The sequence below is a fragment of the Pseudoliparis swirei genome, chromosome 18 (genome assembly GCF_029220125.1).
Source record: "Pseudoliparis swirei isolate HS2019 ecotype Mariana Trench chromosome 18, NWPU_hadal_v1, whole genome shotgun sequence".
Classification (NCBI taxonomy): domain Eukaryota; kingdom Metazoa; phylum Chordata; class Actinopteri; order Perciformes; family Liparidae; genus Pseudoliparis; species Pseudoliparis swirei.
The window spans coordinates 6,642,249-6,661,612 of record NC_079405.1 but is presented as its reverse complement, the minus strand read 5'-3'; the positions used below and the strand labels follow the sequence as shown (position 1 = coordinate 6,661,612).

General features: G+C 41.0%; 1 protein-coding gene across 1 annotated transcript in view; it reads right to left on the bottom strand.

Annotated features, from left to right (window-relative positions):
• Window positions 1–19,364, bottom strand: part of LOC130208954 (metabotropic glutamate receptor 4-like) — a 134,630-nt gene that overhangs the window by 35,126 nt on the left and 80,140 nt on the right. The window contains exons 3-5 of the mRNA XM_056438414.1: window positions 6,755–6,890; window positions 6,466–6,620; window positions 6,025–6,165 (exon numbers count right to left, since the gene is read on the bottom strand). Coding sequence (XP_056294389.1) covers window positions 6,025–6,165; window positions 6,466–6,620; window positions 6,755–6,890 — 432 coding nt within the window. The remainder of the gene's footprint in view (window positions 1–6,024; window positions 6,166–6,465; window positions 6,621–6,754; window positions 6,891–19,364) is intronic.

Here is a 19,364-nt window from a genome sequence, read left to right as displayed (position 1 = left end):
TACCTTTCGGGTCAATTTGACCCCATTCAATGTTTAACGTCGGAGTTCTTTGGGGTCAATTTGACCCCAGGCTGTTTTTCACTGTGTCAAACATATAAGAAATATCAACTTTTTTATATATTTAAAGGGCTATTCAGGTAGTCAACAAACAAACATAAAGTACCTCACACTTAAACTTGGGAAACAATATTAATTCCACTAATTTTCTGGAGGTTTTAATTGCTGGGGTCAAATTGACCCCGATGGTAAAATATGTTAGTAAATGTAAAGGTAACAGGAGGGTTCAAAAGCCTTGAACAAAACCGTTGTGACGTCCACCTGGTGTTCACCGGTGCATAATGCCTATAATCGATATTGTCCTCAAACCACTCAAATGTATTCTATGTTGCATTTATTTTCATTATACAAAAAAAAAAAAAGAAGAAGAAGAAGGCCCATCTCTAACCCAATGCATGCTGGGAAAGCCTCCAGCTTCCTGCAACCATGAACAGATTAAGCGGTTTAAAAAATAGATGCTTGGATGAAGAGGCAGAGCACACGCTTGGCTTATCTTCATTGCCGTGTGTCCTGCTGTGCCCACGTCGTTAATATGCAGGAGGAATAAGGAGCCGGTGAGACGGGCCTCGTACCTCACAGCTCCTTTCCACACTCATTTGTACATCGCCTTCATTCACGTACAAAAGACACGTCTCCCAAGTCCTCGATGCCCTCCTTATCCTTTGATCGCGCCGAGCAGCCGAAGCGGAGGTGACCCCTGCACCGAGGGATTCGCGAGGAGAGAATTTTGTAGAGTACGGGAACATTAAGAGTACAAAAATGAGTCAAAAGTGTGTACTCATTGAAGGATCATTTACTTGTGCATTAACTGCGTCTGGGTCTTTGATGTCTTACAGCACTTGTGATCACTTCAGTCAATTATTTGGTTGAGTGCTCAAGATTTAGTGCGTCTTATAATCCGTTCATTCAACATTGCGGCGAGAAATGTTCTTTTTCCCCCTTTTGCGGTTTTCATTTGTCTTGTTTACACAACTGCAGATACAATCCAGCTCTAGTGAACAGCCTCAGCTTCTCGAGCAGCCCATCGGTATTATAAAGGAAAGGTCTGGTGGTACGTTATTATCCTCTCTCCTGTTATTAAAGAACCTATTCTATTTTAGCTTTTTTTCTATTCTCTTGGCTTATCAATAATGTTTTTAATGGTATCTAAATGTCCTTTTATTCTGTGTTTCTCGGTGCTTTCAATGTTTAATGTTTTACTTATTGCTGAAATGTGGACTATAAACAAACTTTGTTTTTGTCTTTTCAAGGCAAGACTAAGCAATGTGCTGCCTTTGTGTGAATATTAGTGCTGTGAAAAATAACGCGTTAACTCAGTTAATTAAATTACAGGTTTAACTAGTTTTTTTTTGGTGACGCATTTAACGCATGCGCAGAATGAGCTTCCAATCCGTCTGTTGTTGGTCGTCTCGAACCAGCAGCATGTCATTCTGTCTCTACGTGTCGCGTTAACACGACTCCGATCTCCGTCTCGCGCGCCGCAGAGCTCGGATGCCGGTCTGTGCGCATGAAAAGTCACTAGCACCCCCCCTCCCCCCCCCCGTCAACCTTTTCTCGGAGCTCTTGTCTGTCTTGAGAGCCCTGTAAATGTATATATGTGAGTAATCATGATTAATCCACAGAAACCTGTGATTAACCTGATTAAAATTGTAATCGTTTCACAGCCCTAGTGAATATATATATATATATATATATATTCTATATAAATATATATAAATATATACATATATATTCTAGATCAAAATATATATATATATTTATACATATAAATATATATATATATATTTTATCTGTGCCATAGAACTCCATTGTTGTACGATGAATTTCATAGAGTTGTGGACTAGGAGTGCATTTATGACCCCAAAAAATAAGTAATATAAAGCCTTTTTGTGGCTCCAGACTGAGCTGAGCAAAGTGTGTCTAATAGCCTCGAGCGTCGGTTTGGGGCTGAACACAGACGATGTGCAGATGCGGCGTTCCTGCAGAAAGAAGCGGCTCGTGTCTCTATCTCAGCCGTTTGAGGCGAGTGGCTTGAGGCGACTTCAGTGAATACCCCACTACACTGTGGCATTGTTATCTCCGTCATGTCATGAGATTTGTTGTATTCTCAGACGTAGTCCTTTCAAACCTGGTGGGATGTCCGACTTTGCTTTACCCCACTGTTCTCAAATAAACTAATATAGATACTTGGAACTATCCCAGTAGCCCTCTGGATTCGGACTCCGGGGACAGATGCGTGAAACTCTTTAAAAAGAAATTCCAGACCAAAAAGCTTGTGCGTGCACAACAGAAATACACCGTCTCCAAGCCACATCTAACCCCCCTGGATACACGTTCCATGCGCTCCGAGGATGTAAACAAGCGCGTTGAGGTAATCCAGAGCGCCGCTCAGTCGGCACGCTCCCAAGCCGTCCCCGGAGCTCACAGGGGAGCTCGCCCGTGTTCTCGCCCCCCCCCCCGCTGGCAGCGAGCCGGGGGTCGCTGGTTCCAATCTCCAGACTAATACTATCGGTATTAGCTAATCCGCCTGAGCGTTTCCCTGCGGCACGCGTATCCCGGCGTGTTCTCCCCGAGCGGCGGGGATGTGGAGACGTTGCCAGCAGCTGCTTTTTGAAGGCCGGCTCCTGAGTAAAAGTTGTACTTTCTCTCTGGTGCATTTAGTGAGTGTGTGTACGGTTTCCGCAGGACCGTTTGGAGCCAAGATCTTGCTTTGTTGAATCATGAGTCTATAAATAAATAGGAAAGCAACAAGACCCTCCTGGGTTTTGAGGCTCGACACAAAACTTCTCAACTCTAAACAGACTTTATGACAAACTTACTGCAAATATATGAACAGATATCACCCTACTCATTTAAACTGTGTGTGTGTGTATATGGATATATATATATATATATATACACATATACTGTATATTTATATACATACACCTATATACATATATATCTACACATATATACACATATATATGTGTATATATATATATATACACACATATATGTTGATATTCATATATATATATACACACGTATGTACTGTATATATGGAGCTCAACCTATCGATTTAAACTGTGAATGTGTGTATATACATATATATATACAGTATATAGAGAGAGATATATAAATCTATCCATCCATATAAATAAACCTATTCATTCATGCTGCCTTTGTGTGTATATATATTTATATTTATATATATATATTATATAAATATATATAAATATATATACATATATATTCTATATAAAAATATATACTTATATATATATTTATACATATAGATATATATATATATATACATTAAAATAAACCTATTCATTTAAACTGTATATGTGTTTATTTATATATACATCATATATTATGAGTGTGAATGAGGTGGGTAAATGGTAGTCGTCTCCTTCTTGGTATATTTCATCTGACGATATTGAGAAAAGTTTTAGAGTCAAACAATCAGGTGGAAATGTGTGATGAGATGGAAATTCCGTGAATTAACGACCTGACAAATCAAGGTTTCCATCACATACATACAAATAGACTGGAAATTCAATATTACCATAAAGCAGTCCTGCGCACTGATTGGTCTGTTGCCATCGCACATTAAATAGAGAGTAACCATTAATGGTGAACACATTCCTGTCAGCTTGTGGCATCTCCATCTCATCACCCCATAATAACGACCAGCCATTACTGGGGCATACAGTATTGTACGGTAATGGAACTCGTGATGGAAATGTCCTCTTATGTTCCTTCGTAGACACAATTAGTTTTATATTTAGTTCGGACATCAGCCGCACGCCTCCGATGTATGATCAAGTGTGATTCACCAACATGGGGAACACGTGGTGCATCTATCTTCTCACGAATAATTAAGAACAATATAGGAGAAAATTTAAGAGAATGCTGCTGCATGAGGCTCATAATACACTGCTAGTTGATTAGTTTATCCAGCTAGAGAGAGAACACCTGGCATGTGATGCTTAATAACGAGAGGTCGGTTGATTGACTTATTACAGACTGTACACACTGGGTGACCGACTGAACATGGAAGTCAAAGTAATAACTAATCAATCATTAAATCTAGATCACTGAACATCAGACTCATTGTGTTATGAGCTAATCACGCGCATAACAGTGATGTCAGTGAAACATCGTTATGTGTGGGTGTCAACTGATGATGACTCACTTACAAATAAAAACTTAGTGGTTATAATGCTTCTAGTTAGTGGATGCACATCTCGACATGAACCATAAACATGCTCAAGATACACATGGACCTTGTTGAGTATCATCTAATGTCCAAGTTCTTGAATTTATTGTTCACGTTGTGCTTTTACTTTCGATTAATCTAAGAAAATCCAAATTCTAAAATCGAAAAGACAATTGTTGTTCTACAGTTCTGTTGTTCACATACTGAAAAACCCGGAACAGTTGTGATCCCACATAAGTGGCTTTGTAATTTCTGTTTAACTGTTAACCACATTTTCTTTAAATGATCTTAAATGTGATAAAAGCAGAGCTCCAGCAGAGTGGAATAAAAACTACTAGTGCTCATCACAGATGTCATTTCTCTCGTTGTGATATAAGGTAACATTGTTGAGCTAGCAAGGTGAATTATTATAGTATTTACTTGTATCATTGATAAACGCCACGCTTTGTTTTCACCAATGTAAGAAGTGAAAACAGAACACAGTACGCAGCGTGTTCTTTCAAGGGTCCCTCTGTGAAGCTGATGCGTTCACGGGCCACTGAATGAGCCGCTCACATTAGCCGCCCTGCAGGTCGTCGAGCGGCTCGTCCCACTGAATGTAGAACGTCGTTGTCGTTGCTGATGAATATGCTCGACCACTTGTTTGAACCAGCTGAATAAGGAGATGTACGCTTAGGTCGGCACAAACGCAAAAAAAGAAAATAATCTCGTCAGGAATATCCTGAATGTATAATTATGCCACTTGTGTAAGAAGCATGTTTCTCACATCATGACACCCTAAAGAAGATCATGTTCATCACACATATTACATCATAGTTATGATTGTGAAGCATCTTTTATGATATGATATGATATGATATATTCCTTTATACCTTTATTTTTATATTTAATTTAATTTGTCATTAGTATTGTATTTTGTATTGTGTATGCATATATGTTGTATATATACATACATATTTTATTTTATATTTTACTTTGTATACTTCTTGTATACATCTTTATCTTTCATCCCTGTTTTTTATATTTTATTTTTTATTCTTGTGTGTTTGGTTTATTGGTGCTGCTACTGTTACGACAAATTTCCCCTTGGGGATTCATAAAGTACATATCGATCTATCTATCTTATTCGTCCCACAGTGGGGACATTTCAAAAATCACAGCAGCGGTGCACATCAGAGCATTAATAAAAATAATTATAAAACACAAAATTAAATACTAAAAAAAAACTAAAAACTAAATACTAATACTAATACTAAATACTATTATAAAATACTACTATTATATTGACCATTATGAGTGTAGGACACTGTCGTCACAAGTGAGTTTTAATTCGGACCAGGGCTAATTATGCCCCGGGACTATATTATCTTTTAAATATATGTTGGATTACTTAATTGGTGAATAAATGTGAATAAAATGTGCGGTGTTTTTCCTGAAGACGGAGTGTGCTCTGCACAGCTGTACAGCGTATGGCACTGAGCCTGCAGCTTTAACCACGCAGCCCAGCTGAGCCGTACACTTGTTATGGCCGTGTGGGTAAACACTCGACTCAGCAGAAACACAGAGCAGCGCCGAGAGGGGCCCATGAGATTAACTGTGAGCTTGAATGTAGAATCTAGAACCGCCCCACATCCCGAGCCAAATGCATCAGAAGAGCGTTTTTCCGCGTCACTTAAAACCAAAAAATGTGAACAAAAAGAGCGTGAAACAGCTTCTTTTTTTGTCTTTTTTTCCCCCCTAACCACAAGAGGAGAGTATCTTACTTGTGCACTTCTTCAGCCCGGACCCTTTCTTCACGGCGTGGCGGCTCAGCTTGCAGCTGAAGTTGTTCTCCCAGAACTCGGCGAACCAGATATTCCGTCTGTTGTTCTCCAGCGTTCGGCTGATGAAGTAACGATCGAACCCTGGACGGATCATTTCATTGTCATCGACACAGTGGGCATCGGCGCAGACGACCGCTGTTGGCGCGGTTTGTGTTCTACAGTCAACATTGATTCGATTCATCTTGTTACGTTCTTTATAGCTTTGTTTGAATGCATTTTAGTTTTTAAACTTTCGATGAGCTCTGCAAGAAACAATAAACAAATAGTCTCGCTCTGCAAACGCACACATCAAACGAATATTTCACTTCAATATGCACGTGGCTTTATGATACGGGGAGATGTGACGCGTGCGTGCACAGAGTACGACGCGCTCGTCCGTACCTCTGATGGACTGCCGCTTGGGCAGGATGGTGACGGCCCCCTCCGCCATCTCCTCCTGGTGCACCACCGGAGAGATCTTTGAGCCCCAGCTGTCCGACCCCACCCAGATGAAATGACCCGTCTGGTTGGCCTTTTTAGCCGCGTGGAGCAGCCGCCTGCGGAAAAAAGGTGAGGAAACAGATGTTGCCACGGATAAGGTCGGCACGCCGGCCAGCTCCACTTTGATTTTGTTTTGCAATCGCTCTGATGCCGTTCTAATCTTCAATGGGAGTGCTTGTGGAGCTATTACCTGATATCATCTTCGTTGGCGAAAAGTATGACGACTCTGGCGTTGGGGTTTTCTCGGAGGCGTCGGATGACCTTGTCGAACTCTCCCTGCTTGGGCTCCCGGGGAATCTTGATGGACTGGGAGATGCACATGCCCCCTAAAACACACGGGAGCGAGCCAGAGAGATGCTTTTTAGAGAAACTGGAGAACATTTGCCGTCGCAGAATCAAATGCAAAATCCCCGCAATGAAAGTACAACATGGATTAAACATGAAGAATTTCGCATTTTAATTAAATTCACGCAACGACGATGTAGTTGGGCACAAATAAACAACGAGGGAATGAAAACAAGGGCTTTGAGTTGGCAGGTGTGCATTAAAAAAAAGTGAAACAGAGATGGTGAAACGCTGCATTGACCAACAGGATGATAAGTGGCCACTGAAACAAAGAAGAGTTGTTTAAAACATGGCATTTTCTTTATCAACAGTATGCTGTTTATCAGTTGGGAATGATGTGATTATGTGTTATAATATGCATATGATGTTAACAGGGCGTTATACATTCCTGTACATTCAAATGTGGATTTATCTCAAACTTTAATGCAACTGTTAACGTAAGTGTGTTGCACTCCTTACTTTTCCTATGATTCCCAAATCGATGCTATTGTATTTTCCAGGTGTAAAATACATTTACATATAGAGGCGTTCCCTTTCCAATAACAGGGAATGTTATGGTTATTGATAAAGGAACAGCGAGCTTCACAAAATCCTTCCGTTCTGGCTTCTTTCCAGAAAACTAAACATTTTCTTCGCTCCGTTTACTATTGTTTGTATGTTTATGCGCTAAACACGTTGACACTTCAAAAAGGCAGGTACATGTTTTATCAAGCATGAACCTGTTAATGAGAGCAGAACGTTTGCGGAGGCATCAGTCTGTAACACCCTGTTCTGTTTCTCCTGTGTTCCGTGTCTCCTATGTCTTGATTGTTTAATTCCCTGCACCTGCCCTCAGCCACTCTTGTCTCGTTAGTGTCTGATGTCGTACACCTGTGTTTCCCCCCCTATATATTGTGTCAGTCTTTGCTTTGTCTCTGGGCGGATTGTCGTCTCTAGTTCCGTGTCCTTTTCCCGTCGTCCTGTCCGTGGTCCTGATTCTGCCTGTCGACCCTGCCTGCCCTGAATCTGGATCCTCTGCCTGCCCCTTTTGGAGCTTGTTTTTTTTGTAAACTGTTTTGCCTCATTAAAGAGTGTTTTTTTTCGTTATTCGTATTGCGTCCAGCCTGTCTCTCTGCGCCTGAGCCTCACCCCGTCACAAGAACCTGACGGAGTCATCGCACGACACCAGCACAGAGAGCGTGTAGCCAATCATCCCGAATCCCCACCTTTAGACCCAGAACACAGACGCAGCACACTCTGGACACGGCCAACTCTTCAGAGGACCCGGGAACAAACAAAGGAGAAAGGATGCCGGGATGTGTTTTTTGTGCCGGCGCAGCAATGTTTCCAGTGCTTCTCCAACAGCATTTCTTGGGGGAGATTTAGAGTGCCTCAGTGTGGCACGTTGCTCTGACGGATTGCTTCCCAGCATCCTGCAGCTCTCAGGACAGCGGGGACACGGCCGAGACGCGTGTCAGTACATCCTGTACTATCACCGAAGAGCTCGCCGTGTGGGAGGTGGACGCCGGTTTAGAGTCGGGGAAGCTAATATACGTAATTCATTCTTTGTGTTCCCGCTGTCGGAGGAAAGATTAAGATTAACTCTGCAGCTCGACATGGTGTTCTCCCAAAAGCCACTGGAGGAAGCAACCGAATAATGACCTGCAAATTAATTAAAGTAACACCGTCCTCTCCGTCAGTCATGTCAACGAAAGATAAATAAATAAATACGACGGCAGGAAGGCTTCGATCATAGTTATGTTAGTATTGTGGATTATTGTCCTGTGTGCCCATTAGTGGTCTAGAGTAGACCAGTGGTACGTGGTACGTGAACGCACTCCAGGGGTGACGGGACTCAGAAAATATATATACATATATCTATTTAAAATGAGCGTCCATTAAAAATCCTTTAAATAAAAGGGAAAAAAAGTGTAAGTCCATAAACTGAATTGTATATATTCTATATTAAATCAGACCGTGATGTCACAATGCTGCATATTGCATCTTTTTTTCAACCCAACATGCTTTGCACTGGTGAGGAGGTACTCGGCTCAAAAACATATTTCACAGGAAAATATTTCATCACCGAAAAAAGTTTGAGAAGCAGCGTTCTGGACTGCTGTCATTCTGCGGTCTCCCTCCCTCGTGGAGGCAGCCAAGTCCAGACATAGCCGTCTGAAAAAAAAAGTGTTGAGGTTGGAGACGGAGTCCCCCATGTGGGAGGAAGCTCTCTCATTCTCTCAGAGCTATCACCAAAGATCGTTAAGTTTGAGAAGCTCGGACAGAATTTCTGACCTTGTTTCTTAATTTTTTATAGTAAAAAAAAAAAGAAAACTGCGACAATCCTGCGACGAGAGCCGTTTTGAGAGTTATTTGCTCCGATGGCTCATGAGAGTTTGTGGAGAAACCAACGTGCCCCGACTTACTCCGTCCACATGTGTCTCTGTAGCGACTCTCTCTCTATTCTTTTCAGCGTGGATTACTGCACATGAAATGGATTTTGTAAGCTTCTCTTTCTTCTCCGGCTCAGTTTTTGACTTAATTAGGCAAAAAATGCAAGATAAAGGCGAGACAGGATATCAAGATCTCTCCCACCAAGTCGAAGCCATATCTTAATAGTATGCTCTTCACTGCAGCAAATGGGCTTCCGCTTTTTGTAGTTTTGTACTTTGCTTTCTTCGCATAAAGAATATCTCAGTTCCAATAAAGATAAGTTTATCCATCCCAGAGCCTGAAGATGAAACCGTACAATCTGGGCTCACGGTAAGAGGACCATATTTCATCGCTGCTTTTAATACTTCAGAATAAAAGGCTTTTACACTTTCTCATGTGTTGCAACAGTAGAAAACAAAGCAGTTTGCGTGCAGCACTGAGACCAGATAAAAAAATGTAACCAGAGCATTTTTTTTTTCTCGTCTCCATCCTTTGTGGATGTGGCTCGGTGGCTATGCGGGAGGATCCCGTCTGCAAAGCTCCGATTGGTCGAGGATTTGGTTGGTGATTCAGCGGTGGAACTGGGTTAGAGATTAGATTAGTAGATTCTTCATTCTTTATAAATAAACATGAATAGTTTGTGGATTAATGGCTTCTAGTGGAGCTCTGACAAGTCCAATGTTCTGACAGGCTGTTCGGAACAAGGATTTGTTTCAGTTCCTCCAACACTTTTCTTTGGGGATGTATTACAGATTCTGAGCCGGACATCCATTGAGTGTTTGATCCAAGAATGGATTTTTGGTATCCGTAAAAAAAATGGTAAAAACTCACTTTCACTGTTTGTTTGGGTCTCACAATCTTTGAGTTTCCTCCAGACGGCTGAAGGGAGTGTTTGTATTGACTGCATCACTTCAGCTGTGTGTGTGTGTGTGTGTGTGTGTGTGCGATGACCCACTTGTCCAGTTGACTCAAACAGACGAAATTATCCTCCATTTCGGGCGGTTACTCAAATTTCTGGGTTTAGCTGAGTGAGAAGCAAGCAGACCCCCCCATCTCCCGTTGTCCTCTCGGCACCGTGTTCCCTGAAATGATTGGAACATAATGTTGACAAATAGCTGCGTCGGGATCAGGACCGCCGCAGACGTGTAATCCGTCTTTGCCACAACGGCTGAGCGGCTTTCATTTTCTGCTTTTCATTTATATTCCGATTGCCTTCCGGATAACGACGGACACACACACACACACACTGCGCGCGAGATCAATTCAAGGCATCAACCAGCGCCGCGTTTTCTTTGTATTTGAATTATGCGAACGGCAGGCTCCATAACCGCGAAATAAAATGATGATCCGACGAACAGGTTTAAAATGCAGAGAGGAGCTCTGTTGATTCAAAGAGGGAGATGAGAAACTGTAAAAAAATGTTAAATGGCCATCATCAGAGAGCACGTTCAGGGACGGTCAACCGTGTTCTCTCTCTCGACCACCGGTTGATACACGTCTGAACATCACTCTGAACATATTAAATGAAGTAACTACGTACAATCTTTACTTATAATAAACCCATTGGGATGTCATTCCCACAACAATACACACGACAATTAACTATAATACCATACTGCCAATGAAAAAGTCACCTGCACCGCCCCCCCCCCCTCCCCCGTAGCATCATGCAGCACCAGAAGTTGCATTAAAAGCAAGACATATTTAATTTATTATACGTTAAAAATACTATATGGCTCTCAATGAAATATATTTAGAAATATTTGGCTTTTATGGCTCTCCCAGTCAAAAAGGCTCCTGACCCCTGAGCTAAAATGTCCTTGTTTCATCATTTTATCCCTTTAGACATTTGTGTGGAATTGTAATAATTAGCATAGGAAGTATTGAGCAATAGCCAAACACGTGTTTTGTGAGGTAACTCAAATATAATCAGTTCATCCTTGATACCAAGTAGACGTTTGTGCAAAATCTCAAGAAATGAGTTCAAGGTTTTCCTGAGATATCAAGTTAATGAACAACGGACTGATGTGAGATCACCGTAACTTTAACCGTTACCCCTAAAATTACTCTTAACACAATCTCACACAAACATAAAAATGCATAAACTGTATGGGAATGCACGCATGTCTGAATTCATGAACCTTCGTATTTGTGTTTATGAGGAACATTTTAAGTATACAGTATTGTACCTTATTGCAGCTCCTCGTAAATCCGGGATTACAAGTCAACGAAGCTGAACTCCACATGACCTGACAACTGCTTTTTATTGTCACAGCAACTTTAGTCTCACTTCCTTTGTTTGGCATCAGCAGCAGCACATTTTCTACTGCGAGGCTTCCGTGTGAAAAAACTCAAGATAAAACATTCTGTAATTTGCTGCTTAAATCACGAGCTTGCTCACCTTGCAGCGGCCCTAAACACACAAAAAAGCGTCGGTTTTTTAATTCCATTGAAAAGCTCGGCGCTGCTGCTCTGCGCTCTAATTTGAATGCATTATGAAAAGACCTCTTAGTCAGGGAGCAAAGTTATTCACAACAACACAACAAGACACAGCTGTCCTCGTGCCGAAGACTGATAGCACGAGTCAGCATTAATGACCAGTTATTGCTGGAATAGGGAGGATGTCTGTCGACAAGGAATTTAATAACACCTTCGACATGAACAGGAGGTAACGCGGCACGTGAACTATTCACCGTCATAATGTTCTCGGCAGCTGAACTGTAGTTTCACTAATAAAACTTCAGAAAAGTTCACGCGAGGTTTTTGAAGCACTGAACTCGGAGCGGGAAACCGGATCCTGAGAAACTCTTTGATGCTCAGAAGTAACTTTGTCTGTGATGCTTTTTACCTTCCGACTGCATTTACAATACAAAGAGGAATCGTACGCTCGTTGTTTTTTTGAGGATGTGTGAGGAGATTTTAAATGACTTCCTCTTGCAAATGACTCCCTTCCTTTGCCAAGTGCATACTTTAACTGCCTCTGTGGGTCCGACGTGCAAGAGAAAAAATGAAATTCCCGTCCAACAAAGATATTTGTTTTTCAAAATAAATTTCCAAGACATCTTTTTTTTTCAGCGTGGCTGGTTGTCGACTTCAATCTGCTGCGCTGCGTCAATGCTCAGTTCAATTAGAGCTAAGAAATACAATAGAATTAAGCCTGAAAACACAACTGGTTGTTGTCTCCGCTCCACTGAGTCTCCTAATTGTACATCTTTCCTGTTATTCGTTCACCGCCGTGTCTTGTTGTGTGTTTAGTCTGCGGAGCGAGTCAAGTAAACAATGCACCGGTCGGACAGACTGTTTGACTGGAAGCTCTGGGGTTGCACAAGTTGGTTCATCAAAGACTTCAGCTTGAGATATTATCTTAAAATCAATAGCACCAGGGACTAAATCTTCACAAAATAGAACAACATTTGTTTATATTTCAAGACAATATAACATGCAGTTGGGCCATCTTCATGTCAGAGTGCAAACCGCAACTCTAAGCAACACTACTGAGGACAAATAAGTGAGAACTAAACATGTATATCAGATTTTATCTTATTTATCTCTGCATGGGAGGTTGTGCTTATAGCCTTGTTTGTTTGTTTGTTTGTTGTTGGCAAGCTATCTCAAAATAAAACATTTTTGACACTTGTATTTTGGTGCAAATCTGGACCGGGACACAGTATAGTGAATGCATATTATGCTATTGTAAGGTTAATACTTGTATTTTAGGTTTTTACTTGAACATGTTTACATGATTTTTAAAAAACAGATTTTTTTAATGACTGATCTTCTTTATTTAAACCTTTTGTTAACATCCTTACTTTCTCACTAAGTATGGCATTTACTAAAATACAAAGTGTCACATACTAATGTACAAAAGCTTAATTTCTTTCCACAACTATATATATATATATACATATATATGGATATATATAAGAAATAATTAAACATTTAATAATTAAAACAATTTTATGAATAAAGGATTACATTCCACGCTGCATTATGAATGAAGTTAGGGATAAACCAACAAAGAAGTACGAGTTTCATTCCACACTTTTCTTTTCTTTAACTTTGTGGTCCACATAAAAATGGTAAAAATAAGAAAACAATTAAATGAATTATTTTGTTCCTTTCCTTTAGTTTAATTGTACTTTGGCAAACAAAAAAAGTATAGCACTGCCTCCATCCATGGTATTTATATAAAAAAGACGTTTTGACAAAAATTTCAAATTACAGCGGCCCAAAGTGCCCAAATTAATCATCCCTCAACGTTTTAGCAACGTTGAATGAAGGCGCTGTCTGCCTTATAACATTTAGTTAAAAGAACATATGTGAGAATAGAATTTACATATCAGAGAACAATGAAGGAAACGTGATGTACTGTGTAAGCAGGCCTGTTATAAAGAATCATTTCTATAAAAGGATGTATCTTATTCATCTATTTATTCATAGAAAACAAAAGGAATCAGTATCTATTCGTATTCGTCAACTCCCTCTCCGGTGGGGTGTGGCTACCCCCCCGACTTCCCCACACCTTCCGACTGTGAACGTCCACAGAGAGGGGGAAAAGACGGCGCTCTGTCTACTGTCAGTTACCGTCTGTAACCTCCGTGTAGCTTTTACCTTTCCACCGGCACAAGATCGTCTATTTCAAGTCACCCATCACATATACACACTCTGCATTTTGCACACTGTCTATATTTAATATTTTTGAATTTTATTTGATTTGTCATTGATGTTGTGTGTTGTGTATGCATGTGTGTTGTATATGTACATATATATTTTGTTTTGTATTTTACTTTGTATACTTCTATATCTTTCATCCCTGTTTTTTATATTTGTGTTTTGTTTTTGTTTTTATTCTTGTGTGTTTGGTTTATTGGTGCTGCTACTTGTAACGACAAATTTCCCCTTGGGGATTAATAAAGTATATATCTATCTATCTATCTATCTATGGCCGATCCAGCTGGAAATCGTCTGATTCTGATCATTGGCGGATCCGTCGGTGCATCTCTAATCCCCAGAGATATCACGTCAACAATTGCAGTCCCTCTTCGAAGTGCAGAGGAAAAAACAAACACGTGGCCTGATAATGTTCGAATATATTTGTCACCTCTTCTTTAAAGTTAGGGCAGAAGTTTCAATCAAACCTATTGACTTCATGCCTGAACTCTTTCTTACAACTGCAGTCCAGAAACGCCCTGGGCAGAGCTGAGTCTGCCCCCTAAGCCTCCGATTAGCAGTATTTGACTGTCTCCTACCTAATTGACTCTCTAATAGTGTCATAGTCCAGTGCCACCAAATTGACTCCGTTTTGAAGGAAGCTTGGCAACACCGGTACAAACAGTGATCCGACTCCCAAGTGTCTCGCCCTGAACTCTACGAGGAGCATCGAGACAATGCCGATATAGCATCGGATAGATCTGACCCTCTGCATTTAGAATGGATCAGTCCGAGCCAGTTACATCCAACATGTCAACAGATGTGATGTGTTGCCATCATGACATTAAAGTGGCACTTGGAGCATGGATGTAAAAGGGCCACCCGGTACTCAGTGGTTGCCTTTAGACTTTCCCGTTTTTTGGTTATTTTTTAAAGACAGGGTCGTAAAAAAAATCTGTTATAATCTGTCGGTGTCATTGTCAGACATAGCGACCAGCTGGTTTAGGGGAAGAAATGACATTGTGAGTACACTGCTGCCTACACCTATGGAAAACAGGAAAATTCATCAAATAGCTGGTACACATAGGGAAGCATTCTGCAGCTGTAAAGCCTGAGGGCTTGGTGGAGCGCTAACGTGATGCATATTAGTACTTATATTCTTTAGTATGTGCTGGATGTTTAAATGAGCAACCCGAGCTGCAGGCTTCCCGCTGTTTTTTAAAATTAATTTCACTTTTCCCTGTGTTTCTGTGCAGATGAGGTCCTTTTAAGTGTCATGCTGAAAAGTATTAGGTAATAGGTCTTTACACATCTTCTCAGTTGGATCACACATGGCTCACTCACACATTTGGCTATGCCAGTATCCCTTTCCTTCTCATCAAATTGGGAAATCAAATGTCTCTACAAGGAAGAGGAAGAATTTTACTGAGAGAAGTAGTTCTTGCAGAGTGAATTTAAAGAATAAATCAGGTGGTTTGTTTGTGCCTGATATTTCATTGGTGCTATTGTGAGAGATACTGTGAGTGGGAAGGGGAAGGAAAACCTCAATGCTAAGCCTTAAAGAACACACAGCTGCTCGGCAGTATTTTTGCACCATAATTGACGTGCCATAAGCATCATTTCCCATAATTAGAGGGACCTGTTGCCTGGAGCTTCCAAGGAGGTAAAATTCCAGCCCTTAAGCTTCCAGGCCTGAAAGATAACAGCACAACTGCAGAATATGTGGGCAACAAACAAGCGCCCTTTGGGTTGTAGAAATCATATCAATCATATCTGTTTTACATAATGAATGCAGACCTAGAGGAACATTTGATGATACAAAAAAAAAGGCTGCAAAGTAGTGGAATGTAAGTGCAACCTCAAGACTGATGAAGTAAAGTGTTTTCAAAATGGATGAATAAGTGTGCACGGTCCATTTTCTAAGTCAAAATATATGAATGAAAACCTCTCCGCCTCCCTGCCCTTGAGACGAAGCCTTTGATTGTTCCGGTCCTAAAGAAACCCTCATCTGCAGGAGATGAATGACCTCTGACCATCCGTCATCGTCACCTCCACACCAATCAAAGGCCGACGACACACTGCGGAGGAAGCAGCTGCTTTCATCTTCCAAATGACTGATTGATTCGCCCGGTTTGTTTTTCAGCTTTCGTGGGCCCACTTAAAGGCGCACCTAAGAACATTCACCACTTGACGTATTCTATTGCTTTTTAGTCATCTGATTTTCTTTTTCTTTGTATGAATTAAGTTGAATTGCATAACATATATCTTATCCTTCGACTGTACTGTGCATCTGACTGCACTATTTTTTACTTTGTTGAACTATTTTTAACTGTTGGTTTGACGATATGTTTTGTATGTTTTTGTATGTATTGTATTTTGTCCTTTCTGTGGACCCCAGGAAGATTAGCGGTCGCTAAGGCGTCAGCTAATGGGGATCCAATAAATAAACAAAACAACAAAAAACACTGATGTGGGAAAAGTGATAGAAACACCATTTGGGAATTCATATCTATTAAAAAAAAACTGGCTTACTGAGGTAATAAAAAAAACAAGAAGAAGTGTTTTGTTTTGCTTAGTTGTTTATGCTGTCGAGTCCCTTTGGAATAGTAAACAGAAATAATGTAAAACTGAGTCCATCTTCAACATGTTTAGAAATATCCTAAAATCTGAGAGTGATTTGTGTGGGAGTTCTTATAAAGATTTAGTCGTCATTGGATTTATCTGGAAAGTAGCATCACAATAGCTCATCCTTAGGCATGGACACATCTCAATGCACAAACATTCATCAGGGATCTGTATTAACTTCACCCTTCAGGACAATTGGTGTTTATGAAATGGATTTTGCTAAGACTATTTTTCATGAGAGAGCTGTTTGCCATCCTTGATGAAGGATATGTCTGATATCACGTAGCATTCGGTTTCTCCGAGGCAAAAGAGGAACAAATGAAATTCTTTCAACGAAAGTTTTATTGTAAAGCGTTAGTGTTTGAATAAAATAGTTTCTAAGACAGTGAACCCAATAATCAATATGTTGCACTGATATATATAATATTTAAAGGATCTCTTTTCTGCTGAAGTTCATGTCTCCACAACACTGCTATTTCAAGCCTCGCGGTTCAATTGATTCATCCATAAAATCACGGTAAATTACCGCGTTTCCACCTAATCAACCAACCCTGATTACAGAGAATAAGAAATAGATATCCTTAAAACTACACAATACATAAATATAGATATCTGATTAAGTTAAGTTTCTGTGATGCACAAAATACCAATCTGATGAAATTGGCAACCAAGTCCAGGGATGGACAAAATAACAGGAATACCTCACAAACAACACAATCCAATACCACAGATTCCAAATAATGAGCTCATGAGGTTATTATTATTAACAGCTTGAAGTTTGAGCCGGGTTTTTTTTTCACACAATATTGTTTGTTGCTCTAAATAAATAAATATAAATAAATCACTCCACGTAAACAAAAACATCTCTGAAACTGGTCGACTCAGACGAATTAAAGCCTTTTGTCGCTGACTCAGACTCGCTGTGAACACTTGATCCACATGTCTGTACAGCCCGTCTGGATTCAAAGTGTCACAATGCATACTCGGAAGAGCTGTGAAATATGCCAGCAGGAAACACAGCGGGACCGGCAGTCGTTGCCCATTTCAGCACAGAATACCCACAAAGCATCGTGGCAGCTCCCGAAACTCCAGCATGAGCAGAGCGTTGCATTCATCGTGCCAGAAACCGACCCGACGCGTAAAGAGAGGCTTAAAGGTCCGGACTATCTCAGCTACTGGATAGATTTACGAGAGATTTATGTTTCAAAGAGGATGAATCCAGCCCAGACGTTGCCTCCAGCACCACCAGGAGGATTACATGTGCGGCTTTGACTGAATCGTCCCACCCGACTACGGGACAGATTATAATTTGGTCCAGACTTTAATTTTCCCCTCGAGATGGATAGCAGTTACTTTTGCGATCAGGAAACACATCTGGTTCTCTCATAATGTCACAGTTGGTCTCTTTCCTTTGGGCAAAATAAAGGTGTGGAACGTGACCTACCTTCGAAATGACATCGCCGTTATCAAGCTCCTCTTCGATGGAGCCAGCTCTCACTTTCAGTCCAGGGGGCAGACACCGTCACCTCATGTAGGAGAAGACTTAGGCCTCTCCTCTTTGGGAGAGCTTATCGTTAGGCCTGGCTCTGGTTTGTCGTTAGGGCTGGCTCAGGTTTATAGATTTTTGATTCTGGGCTATACAAAATGGATGGAATTCAATGTTAACAATTTCACTGCAAGCACACATTAGCAGGGCTCTCAAGTTTTGAAGACAGGCAAGAGTGACATTTCCATCAGCACCCCACCCCCCCCCTGAAATTTTTGGATATCAGTCAGTCGCGCGCAATTCCAGGATGCTTTATTTTCATTGGTTGCTGGATTAAATCTTACCCAGATACAACAGATACAGGTTTTTTCTGATTGGCTACTGTGTAGCCCATTTCTTTTTTTTGATTGGCTGATAAGTGGCACTCCAGGGGAGCGCTTGATTCCTCCACGGTGAGGGCAGCGCGGCCAGCTCATGTTTGCGCGCTGCGGCACATTAAAACATTAAATAGCCGAGAGTTTTTTTCAGCGTGAGAAATACGATGTGTGGCGGGAGTGCGTGACTTAAGACCGAAATGCGTGAGTCTCACGCTCAATGCGTGACACTTGAGAGCCCTGCGTTAGCGAGGTGACCTTAGCATTAGGCTAACGGCACTATCGTGCCCACGTACAGCCTCGCCATCACTTCCTTGAGATTTATTTGTCTTATTCTTGGATTAGCATTCTCAGATGTTCATTCTGAGGAATAAAAAACAGTGGCGGATAACGTTTTTTTCTGTATTTTTGTGCATGTTGGTGCTTGTGTGTGTGTGTGTTACGATCCTCTCGAGTTAACGGTCGTCTGATTACGGTCTGTGAAATTCTAATAGCCAATATACACGCTGATCGTAGGACTGCACTTTGGAGATTAGCATTAAACAAAGAGGCGAGTGTTGTCTCAGACAAAAACACACCCCAAGAACAGGGAAAGGAACACGTGTCACACACCCTGTGATGTTGTCGAGTGCTCAGCTGCACCAAACCAATTGTGCTTCAAAAGAAGCCGGATGAAAAGAATTCAAAGCGACAGCGATATAATTTACGCTGAAATCTCTCGCAGCCACATTTCCTCCGCAAATGCCGCATTCTCAATTGTTGACACCATTCAAACGTGTTTTTTATGCGCGCAAGATGCCAATAAATATCACAGAGTTGTAAACGAACGCAGTTTATGAACTCTGTGTGCGTTGTCCGTTCAGTGATGACCTTCAATTCCCCATACAGCAACGAACACAGGTCAAGAT